Below are 11,503 nucleotides of genomic sequence, written 5' to 3'. Positions count from 1 at the left end.
CTCTTCTTTATTGAAGATATCATGGCCCCTTTTTATATATATATCCTTGAAAAGGAGTTGTACTTGAATAGCAAAACAAGAGAGAAAGATGGAAGTTGAATGTTAGAAAATTCTTGGACAGCAACCATATGAAGAGAAACTATTTAGGGAGAAAACATACAAAGAAAAAGAGAAATGTAATGGACCAAATTGTTTGGCATTGACCAATTAGTGGGGGTAATTGAAAAAAGAAAGAAACACTAAGGAAAAGAAAAAGAAGGGAGGTTGGAGAGAAAGTGTGGTGGAAAAAACTGAATGGCAGGGAAGAGAGGATGTGGAAAATATGAATGGAGATTGAGAAACAAATTAAACTAAGAAGAAATTAAGTTTGGGGACAGATTCAGAGAAAATTATGTTAATGGAGTAATATAAGTTTATGAATTTTAAATTTTAAGAAAAAAGTGTGGGAAAAATGTATATAATAACCTAGCAAAATATTATTTTCGCTATATGTAAATTCAAAGGGTTCTCCATTTTCTCCATGCTAGAACGCTAGATCCATCATGTTTACAATTACGTTTTTCTTTTTTTTTGTAAAAACATATATTTTTTATTTACACTAAATTAAACTATAATATTTTAGTAGGCAAAATTTATTTTTAAGCTTTTAAAGTTTTAAATTTTATTTTAGTGAGTTTTTAATTTTATTTTATTTATTGAGTTTTTATATTTTAAATTTTGGTGAAAATAAATTTAAATACAAACAAATAAAAATATATGGATTCAACATAATAAAATAAAAACTTAAGTGTCCAATAAAATAAAACTAAAAAGTTAAGAATATAACGATGAATTTTGCCTTTTATATATTGAATAGTAAAAAATATATCTATTAACTGGATATTTGGTTCAGAGATTTGATGCAGCTGATAGCTGTTTCTCACTAAACGGCTATATTAAAACATTTGGTAAAAATTTAAGAAACATCAGCTCATAATTGATTTAGTTCCAATCAACTGTCGATAGTATCAGCGTTATTTTAGAGCTTTTTCTTATCAGTTGATAGCTGATTTAATTTTTTTATTTATTTGGACACTATTATCTTTATTAAAATTTATTAATAATAATTTACTATAAGTTGATCTAATATAATTATATTTTTATATTTTATAATATATAATATTATTATTTTAAAATTATTTTTAATAGTTAAATAATTATAATATTTATAATTATGATATTTAAAATTAGAAATTTTTATTAACAGAATTCAAATTTAAATTTTTACTTTTAAAATAATTTTAATAAATTTTTTAATAATAAATACAATTGAACTAAAAAAATTAACTATAATATTTGTAATTATTATAAGTTAGTTTTATTAATTTGTATCATCGAATATAATATAATAAAATTATATTTAACAATAAATTATACCTTAAATGGTCATTTAACATATTAACATTAACCGCCACATCTCTTATGGCAGAAATACTAAGGAATGAATTTTGTTTTGCATTAATGTAGCTAGTGAAGTATAGTATTTTATTTTAGTAAAAACTAATTTTAATAATTAAATTAAAATTATTAATAGTGCACTTTGTGTGTATATACATTTATAATATTGATTATGTATTTTTCGAATATGCTTAGTGAATACATAACACCATAAACTTTGCACATTTTGTCATTTAAGACTCTGAATTTTTCATTTAACTACATAAGCTATGTTTTAGCATTGAGATTGGAAAAATATTTTTTAATTTTTTTTTCTAAATTTTAAGAATTATTTTTGTAAAAAGTATATGAATTAATGTTTTTTTCTTAAAAATGGGTTTGAGAAAAATAATTTATAAAAAATTAAAAATCTAATAAATTAAATTAAAAAAATTTAAATCTACTTTTTAAACAACCAGTAATTCTTTAGATATTTGAATTATCTGAATTTTACAAATACTTATTTACTAATCTGTTACTGTGCCTAAAAATCACACCAATTTAGCACGTGAACCGAATACTCAAACCACCTATAAATATCTTAAGAGTCTTTATAATTTGTCTAATTTTAAAATGTTCTTGATTTTATAAAACATTCTTTTAAACTCCATGATATCTATGATATATCTTCCTGACTCCTATATAATAATTATTATTATTAACTTTGGGAACTTGATTTAGCTAGTTTTTTTAATTTAAAAAGTTACATATATAATATTAATAGTATACATATTTGGACACCTGAATTTATGTCATTTATTCTCTTTAATACCACAATTTTCTATTTAATATCACATACACTTGAGTTATGTTTTTGTAACTTATTAAACACCTTTAATTTTTAACTCAATCTAATAAACACTTAAACTCCATTTATAATAACAACATTTAAACACCTATGTAAATGAATATAAACATGTTGAATAAAATAACATGTCAAAATATTTAAATATTATAAAAAAAGTAAATTGAGATGTATATCACATTACATTAAAAATTAAAAAGTATTAAAACGACTAAATAATTAAAGTTCAAATATTCAGATATGAGTTTTGGTCTATAATATTTTAATAATAAATAAAAATTAGTGATATATGGTGAAGTTTTAATTTAATTATATGCTCATATTTGAATATACCTTTTAAATATTTAATAGGAGTAAAAAAAATGTTTAATAAAAATTATAAAAAAATTTAAAACAATTAATAGGTCTAAAGGAAATTTAATAAAAATTATGAAAGTTTATATAGTTCAAAACAATATTTTACATGAATTAGATATATTTAATTGAATATTTGAAATCTAGGGCTAGAGAATGTATGTTACTGATTTAAATGAATATTCATATGATTAAAAGAATTCAATTTAAATGTTTGAGTGGCAAAAAATAACGTTGAGGATGCCAATTAACAAGAAGTGAAAAGTTTAAGGTGCTAAAAATGCATTAAGCGAAACAAATATTACATGAACATCAAATGTTATGTCCTAAAGACCAATCCATTATTTGATCCTGAAGACTAAATTTTTTCCAATTTCTGGTGGCATTGGGTGGAAAGAAATGCAAATCCACCCTTATGGGTCAAATTAAAATTGATACTTGCATGCAATTGCTCAAATCAAAGCCCCATTTGATGCTTTTTTTTAGTATTTTCATATTTTTTTAAAAGAAATATAAATATTTTATTAATAAAAATTAATAAATATATTTTAATATAAAGATATAAATAAATATTACCAGAAATATATGTAAAAAATCTATTGTCTACCAATCATCAATTAATTGATAGGGCAGTAGGCTACAATTCTGCAGAAAAAATGTTCCACTCGATATAAGTAAATCGCGTATTAACTTTATAGATATTTTTAAAAATTTGATTATTTGAATATTAAACTGAATATTTTATTTCTTTTTATCACTCCCATTAAAGGAGAACTCAACAAGTACACAAGAGAATTTAACACTCGATAACGGAAGACCATAAAACTCCTATAAAAAAGAAAACTTAACACTTCTATAATATAGGACATAGAACTCCTACAAGAACACCCTAATACTAGTTATTAAAATTAATTGATATAAAAAAAAAACTACCGCCAAATTTAAAAGTTATCTACGACGAAGTAAAAGATAAAATTTTAATAAAGAATAGAAAAAATGAGAGAGATACGGCTAGATTTATCTATAATTTTATATTTCTCTTTAGATCAGCAATGAAGTTAAATTTACTTATTTATGTGCATAAGATAAAATTATATAGATTGCTTTTCTTATTCTTTTATTTTATTATAAAAGAAATACTTAATTCTATATTTTATTTTGTAGAATTTTGATACCCTATTCTTTTAGATGGGTATATTTTTCTATATAAATTCAATCTATTTAGGTATTAAACTAAATTTTCTATTTTAATCTTTTTATATTGAAATCGGCATAGTATTAATTAATTATAAATCAGTTAAATTAAAATAAAATAAATTTTAATATACTTTAATTTTATTCGCTTTAATAGAAATTAGACCAACAATTTTAACTTGATTTTAAATTTAATAAAATAAAATTCAGACTAGTAAGGTCTTTCTTAGGTGATCTAATCCTGACTACTTATTTAAAAATTTACAAACTAAATTTAGAAAGAGAACGAATTTCGATTAACAAGAAAATGAAGCATTTTCTTTGCGAACCAACAAGGCTAACTCTCTTGGGTATTTTTATTTTGTTCTTCTTCTGTAGAAGCAAGCATTAGATACTTTGCGTCAAAGCACCCAAAAATAAAATAAAAAACAAAGAAATTCTTTAATTTCTTACAAAAGCATTACCTCCCAAACACGTACACAAAATAAATTAAAGTCTTAATGTACTTGCAAACAAAAATCTTTCCATACCCAAGAAAATAAATTAATAAAACCATCCAATAAATTTAATCCATTACACCTCTCTTCTTCTTCTCTCTTGAAGTGCAGTGTAAGCCAACAAACGCATCACCAAATCATTTCTCTCTCTCTCTCTTTTCTCAAAGAAACAAACTTCAACATCAATGGAGTAAAGTAAAGCAAGCACCTTTAGTACCCTTGCGTGCCGGAAACCAAATGAAAGCGAACAAACAAAACCCAAATCATTAATTTCGATCAATCAATAAAAACAATTAAACACCCTTTTCTGGGTAAGCTGATAAAAATAGTGATACAGTGCGAGTAGAGTGAGAAGAGACGATTTTTCTTTTTGTATTTTAAGGAATTGGGTATTGTTTGTTTTTGCTTTTCTGGTCTTTTGTTGAGTGGGTTTTATATGATCTTTATGAGTAGTAGTCAATCTGGGAAAGGCAAGTGCGTATTTGTTGGACGGGAGGATATTCGATTGTATCAATGAGATCACTGCGGCTCTTGCTTTCGCTAGGATGAGCGATTCTTCTGCTTATAAAGTTGAAACAACTTCTCGTCTTGCTCAATGGAGAATAGACAATCTCTCTTCTTGTACTTATCGCAAATCCGACCCTTTCAAGATCGGCAAGTGGAATTGGTTTGCTTCTTTCCTTTTCTTGTTTTATTTCTCTAATGGATATGATGTTTTTGAAAGTTACCCCCTCAATCTTCTTGATTTTCATCTCACATAGCTCCTATAAATATTGCTTCTTTCTTTTTATGTTTGTTAAAATTAGATGTTTTGGCCATAAGTAGCTGTAATTTTTTATACTGGGGTAGTGGATATGTAGTGAAAAGTTTGATGCTTTGTTTGTTTGTTTGCTGATAAATTTTGTTTTCTATTTTTTAAAAGAGAACTAAGAAAATAAAGTACCCACTGAGCTCTGTACTAATTTTTGTTTGTGAAGAAAAGTTATTTTCTTTCTTCCTCTTTGATCTGTCAATTGATATAAGCTTGATTTTACTGTACTTATTTGAACTGAAGGCATTTATCGGTGGAGAAGAACAGGGTGCTATCTGTTAAACTGTATCCGGAGATATCAAACCTGACTAGAGACAATCCTCCTATTGCATCATTCATTGTTCGAGTTGTTTCCTCTGCAGGTGATCGCAAGGCCTTGACTCACCCAGGTAATTAGTTGAAACTAATCTACACCCTGGAAAAAAAGTGTATGTTCAGTCTGAATTGTGATGTTATTGAACTGTGACTATCAATTGCTGAACCTAAATGATACCTAATTAACTGTATGTCAAATTCCAAGCCAAAGTTGGAGCTTATTTGTTGTTCTATGACTGGCCAATCAGAGTACATTGGTTTATGGTCCTCAGAGAAATTTGTGACTGACAAAAGGTAAAGTATGCTACTTGTTGAGAACTTGCTTTTACCTTTTGAGGAAATAAAAGCTATCACATACTAATTATCTTCTGTAGATTATATAGTCTCTCAGTGCCTCTATTCAATAAGATTTTTTTTGCATGCTTGTTACTTCTTGACAAGAGGAGCAATTAACTAGCAAGGCTTTCATTTCTTAATCTTGTTTTAAGCTAATTCTGTTTTTTTAATGTGTCTGCAGAGATAACAGACAAGCAGCTCAAGAATAACGACCATTTTGTTTGGCAAGTTGAGGTTCCATTAACAGGGAAATTCATCATTGACGTTGAATTTCTTGATTTAAAAACAGCATCTCCAGACGTATGCTCCTATGTGCCATCTTGATTCTTTACCTTTAGGCTGATGTAGAAGTATGATTTGCATGATTGATGATTAACCACAATACTCTTGTTCATCTAATATTTGTTTTAGCTGTTTTACCTTTATAGGAAAGCCACCTGGTGTTTTATTCTCATTTTAATCATTTAGGAAAGTAGTGTGCTATTGGAATTAAGTAAGAAGAAGGGGTGCCTCACCTACATTTTAACAAATGTAATTTCCTTTAAATCTGCAGGGTGGAGAACCTTGCTCCATCTGGGCTGGAGGAGTCACCAAAAAACAATCAAATGCAACAGCTCTTGCATGCCTTGGTCGCATGTTAAAAGAAAGCATTCATACAGACATTACGATTTATGCTTCTGATGGAAGCATCGGAGCCCATCGTGCTGTTCTTGCTGCAAGATCACCTGTTTTCCGAAGCATGTTTGCTCACGACCTCAAAGAGAAAGAACTGTCTACGATAAATATTTCTGACATGTCACTTGAAGCTTGCCAAGCTTTTCTCAATTACATCTACGGAAGCATCCAACATGAAGAATTTCTTATTCACCGACTGGCACTTCTTCGAGCAGCTGATAAATATGATATTGACGACTTGAAAGAGGCATGCCATGAGAGTCTTTTGGAGGATATAGATACAAAGAATGTTCTCGACCGACTACAAAGTGCATCATTGTACCAGCTACCGAAACTGAAGATGAGCTGCATGATGTATCTTGTGAAATTCAGTAGGATATTTGATATTCGAGATGATTTTAATGATTTCATGCAATGTGCAGATAGGGATCTGATAGCTGAAATATTCAATGAAGTTCTCAATGCCTGGAAAGGATTCTAAATCTCTGGCAATTACAGGAAAAAGAAAGGGTGTTCAAGTTAGTTTCTAATGTACCATGTCCACAAAAGTGGGTGCTTAGAAAGATTAGCATGCATAATTGGTTTGCATCAAGATAATTCTTTTGATCCAAAGGAATTTGTTTGTTTTTTTTCTTCTTCTTCTCCTTCTTTCATGTACATACATATATTGGATTTCATGAGAGACATGCTATTCTTGTATAAGATGGCGATGTATTCATGAATGCTTGATTGATTAAAATGTAAATGATTTGTTATTTGAATTAAGATTTCAAGATTTTATGACTTCCCTGGTATATTGTTGAGGATAAATAAATATACAAGAAAAATCAAGCTACATGATCTTCCAAGTACCCAGGTTAAGAATAGCAAGTCAAGGTCCTCAAGGACTTTGATTAAACACGCACATACACAGAAGTTGCTCTCAGGTCAGCTATCAGGTTGTTCAGAGATAGGTGAGACAACTGAAATTTTCAACACACCAGTATAATCAACTTGACTCCATTCATTCCTTAGGTATAAGTCGATTGTCACAGGTGTAGTTTGATACAGTTTTTCCAAATTAGCTTTTGGTTTATTTATTTATTTAGTCAAAAGTATATTTGGAACATGCTTCTTCAAACAAAAGTTATTTTCGAAATCGTAAAAAGAAGATGAACAAATCTCCAATAAAAAAAATAGATTTAACAGTGATATTTTTCACAATTGATGTGACCAATGAGTTTTTTTTTGGTTAATATAAAAAGAGAGAGGGCGATCTTCGGGACTTGACCTTACTGGACGTAACCATATAAGTTTCTTTTTAATGTAAAATACTTGTAGAGCTATAGCTAAATTTGAGGTGGAGTCCAAGCGCATTACTGCAAACACCAACCTCAAGCTCAAATAGAAAAGATCCAACCAACACTTGATCTAAGTGATCTTTACAAGAGAGATACATACCTCAAATAACCGTCCTCCAAAAATCGAATCTAAACCATTAGGTGAACAGCTTCGGTGGTATGTGAGCCAATGACTTTGTGCATCAACTCATATGCATATGAGTTGATTAGTATAGGAGTCTGTATTTCCATAAGTAATACGTGACCATTGAGTTTGTGCATTACTCTAGGCATTCCCATCATCTCAAAAGATTAATTCCATTTTCCTTGTTAGCCATCTTAAATTTTGATGTATTTTTTAGTTACTAATTTAATAAATAATTATTAAATATAATTTTATAAAAATATTTTAAAGGAATAATTCTAGAAATTTATAGTATTAAAGTGGATTATCTTCTTAAAATGAAAGAAATATAATAATTGACTAGTTCTAATAGTATTAGAATAACTCACGTGTATTTATTTCAATTTGTATCCATCTAATATAACATTAAAATTCTTACATACAGTTTCTTAATCTCAAAAAATTAAAAAATATTATTATTTTAATTATAAAATTAAATTAATAAATATAATTAAATAAATTTTTAATATTTAATATTAATTTATAAAATTTAAAAAATAAAAACTAACTAACTATTTTTAAATATTCTTAAATTTTTTAAAAGTATAAATTTAATATATATATGTATATAAATTTAATAAAATTATTATATAATACATCATATAAGAATTAAGATAAATAAAAATAAAATATTTAGTATTTCTTTTTATAAGTACGAGAATGTGGATTCATCATACATGCATGCACCTACATTTACCGCCAATCAACAACAATTATTAGTTCCCCTGGAAATACTCATAAAGATTGAACATGATAAATTAATAAATAAATGCTTCAGTAGATGAGTAAATTTGGAATTGCATAGTCATCCAGAGCTGCCTACCTACCAAGTTTGCTCAAACTTCAAATTCAATTTCCGTACCTTCTTTTCATCACCAAATACTCTTAGGTCATACATGTTTGAATAATGTTCAATTTGGCCCTCCAACTTATTCAGAAGGACCAGTTTACAGCTTTTTAACCTTTCTTTAGGTCTATTTAATGTAAAATTTATGATCTTCGGGTCATTTAAATCCAATTGTCAAGACTGTCATAATATTTTCTCAATACAAAAATTTCATTTCTGTCTCTCTCTATTTTTTTGTTCTTTTTTCTAAGATTAACCCTCTCTCCTCTTCTCTCATCTGTCTTTCTTCTTAGGGATCCAAAAATAGTAAACTTTTATGTGTTCTTAAAGAAAAACAAACTCCATTCATTCCTTAAAAAATATAAATATCAAAGTCATCAGTACTATTTGAGTAGTTATTTTAATTTTTTTGCTACCAGCTTATTTCGATGCTGCATTTCAATTTATGTTTATATATTATATGAAAATAAGTAGAAATATATACTCTTAAATATATACATAATAATCTAAGTAATTACTTTAAAGATTCATATTCTAAATCATGTCAGTATAATTATTGCTCATTACATGTTTAATCGTTTCGATAAATTTAAAGAATTCTAATTAAATTATAGAACTTAATCAACATAATATAATTAATTAAATATTTTACTAAATTTTAAATTAAATATATAAATATTAAAATATAAAATTATTTTTTTAATCTAATAATTTAGAGTAATTTAGAGTTTGTACGGTACCACCTTGCAGATTCAGGAAAATTATTTGGGTCTAAATGGGCTAATATGACCTAGATTTTAAACAAAACAAAATGAAAAATAAGAGCAAGTGTGGGTACTGCCTGATCTACTTACATGAGAGAGAGCTGAAACCGAACCCACAAAAAGAAGACAGCCACGTCGGATACATCATCCAACAATTTTGCCTATAATGAAGTGATGAGGTCTCACTCAGGTCTGGTCTGTTTCCAATCTGCATGGAACCGCCGGACTAGCTTTAGTGATATTATTATTATTGACGTTAGTTATGGAGTAGACAAATCCTCCTAGTATAGTACCACCTCGAAGCTTGAAGAACTTCATGTTGTTTTTTAACAGGAATTCATACCAGTTGGACCTTCAAAAAACACTTTGCAGACCAACAAGAATGAAGAACCTGAGGAGTTGCTGTTGTCAATGGAATGGAACCAGTTGGCGTAAGGAATATTATTATTGGCATCAGCATCAGCATCTTTTTCAGTTTTGTACTCGAGAGACCAAACATGGGTTTTCTTGTTTAAGCGGCACGGGTTTTGAGCCTATGGTCGTATGGCCACTGGACTCCGGAGGTTAATATGTTGCAGGCCGAGGGATTGATGGCCCAATAGCTTAATTTTCACCCTTGTTTGTTATAAAAGTAGTGTTTATTTTGTCTCTTTCTTCTTAAAAAACAAAAAAAAACTTTGGAACAAAAAATAATAATAACAATAAGACATAGATAGCAACTTCTATTGGACGTGATTATACGGGCTCTTCTCCAGCTGCGGAATGTTCGTTGAGCTAGAGCTTAAGCTTGAGATGAAGCCTAAATCCATCTCCTCCGATAGCCTTGTAATTGATGGTATTGAACTAGCAGTTGTCTGGGACTCTTATTTTACATCATGGAGCTCAATGAGACGATGTTTTACTGACCGTCCAATCAATTTTTAAGTTATGAAATAAACAATAGTCTTGAATTGACGCCTTGTTAAAAGAGTGACAATATACAGGAATTAGATACTTGTAATTCTTTTTTCGAATTTTATCATAAACTTCTGAAAATCTTCTTGGAGACCCTTGGACCTTTGATTGGCATCTTCTCATTTTGAAACCCATTACTCGACTTGAACAACCTTCACAAGTTGAACTTCACCATCTCCACATGTGGACGTAAGTGTATGATATGCCTTTGGTTTACAGAACTCGTGCAATTGGTAGAAAATTGGTGATGCAAATTGGTCGCTTTATTGAATTGGATGTTCCATCCTCTAGAGAATTAGGCAGAAATTTTCCGTGCATTCAAGTTTAGAAATTGATACAAGGGAGCCGCTCTCTCATGGCATGATGCTTCAGCGTGGTCAAGGACAATCGAGTTGGATCATGTTTTGATATGAAAAACTTCCTGCTTTCTGCTTTATCTAATACTAGATAGATCCATGCGATGCTGCGGGACAAATTAATGAACATTATATAAATTCTAAATATATTTGAACATAATACTATTTAATAGTAATGTTTGATAATAAATTCAATTTGTTACATATATTGTTTGAAAAGTTTTATATTTTATCAAAACATCTCATTACGCAGCAACACAAAGATAGACGATATAGTAAATGATAGTAGCCAATTTTAATAACCTGCAAAAAGGTAGAAAAAATTTATATTAGCTACTGTAAATATTAATATTATTTATATTTATATATTGTTGTTTTACCTGATACATTATTTGCTTCATTTACTATAATTTAAGCATCACTCTTCGGGCGGACCACGCCGACTTATCTCTGTAAAGAATTTCATAAAACAATACAGCACTTAATAGATCATATTTAATCTGTAATATTGTAGAATTTTATTCTACATAATTATTCATGTGTGTATATATATATACATTCTACGGATTTTTTTTATATTAATAAATATACTACTTTTATGGGGTCATTTTCTCAT

The 11,503-nt window shown here is 28.3% G+C and overlaps 1 protein-coding gene and 2 long non-coding RNA genes across 3 annotated transcripts; 1 reads left to right on the top strand and 2 right to left on the bottom strand.

Moving 5' to 3' along the window:
- Window positions 1–4,224: 4,224 nt before the first annotated feature.
- On the bottom strand, window positions 4,225–6,436 carry LOC125368628. The gene is made up of 2 exons (XR_007214296.1): window positions 6,304–6,436; window positions 4,225–5,552 (listed from the first exon to the last, which is right to left on the bottom strand). It is a non-coding gene; the product is annotated as an uncharacterized LOC125368628 (long non-coding RNA).
- On the top strand, window positions 4,858–7,246 carry LOC8270720 (BTB/POZ domain-containing protein At1g55760). Its single transcript, XM_048369732.1, has 4 exons — window positions 4,858–4,993; window positions 5,381–5,526; window positions 5,970–6,088; window positions 6,342–7,246. Exons 1-4 carry the CDS (start codon window positions 4,872–4,874, stop codon window positions 6,942–6,944), a joined length of 990 nt encoding a protein of 329 aa, XP_048225689.1. The 5' UTR covers window positions 4,858–4,871; the 3' UTR covers window positions 6,945–7,246.
- LOC125368627 lies at window positions 6,672–10,006 on the bottom strand. Its single transcript, XR_007214295.1, has 3 exons — window positions 9,668–10,006; window positions 7,904–8,022; window positions 6,672–6,808 (listed from the first exon to the last, which is right to left on the bottom strand). It is a non-coding gene; the product is annotated as an uncharacterized LOC125368627 (long non-coding RNA).
- Window positions 10,007–11,503: the final 1,497 nt, after the last annotated feature.

This window comes from Ricinus communis, chromosome 1 (genome assembly GCF_019578655.1).
Source record: "Ricinus communis isolate WT05 ecotype wild-type chromosome 1, ASM1957865v1, whole genome shotgun sequence".
Classification (NCBI taxonomy): Eukaryota; Viridiplantae; Streptophyta; class Magnoliopsida; order Malpighiales; family Euphorbiaceae; genus Ricinus; species Ricinus communis.
The sequence above is the reverse complement of the archived record's forward strand: the minus strand, read 5'-3'. Positions and strand labels throughout refer to the sequence as shown.

Coding starts and splice junctions, on each gene's coding strand:
- LOC8270720 (XM_048369732.1), top strand. CDS start 4,872: ATGAGCGATTCTTCTGCTTATAAAGTTGAAACAACTTCTCGTCTTGCT. Junction 4,994..5,380: donor AAGATCGGCAAGTGGAATTG/GTTTGCTTCTTT, acceptor TTTGAACTGAAG/GCATTTATCGGTGGAGAAGA. Junction 5,527..5,969: donor CAAGGCCTTGACTCACCCAG/GTAATTAGTTGA, acceptor ATGTGTCTGCAG/AGATAACAGACAAGCAGCTC.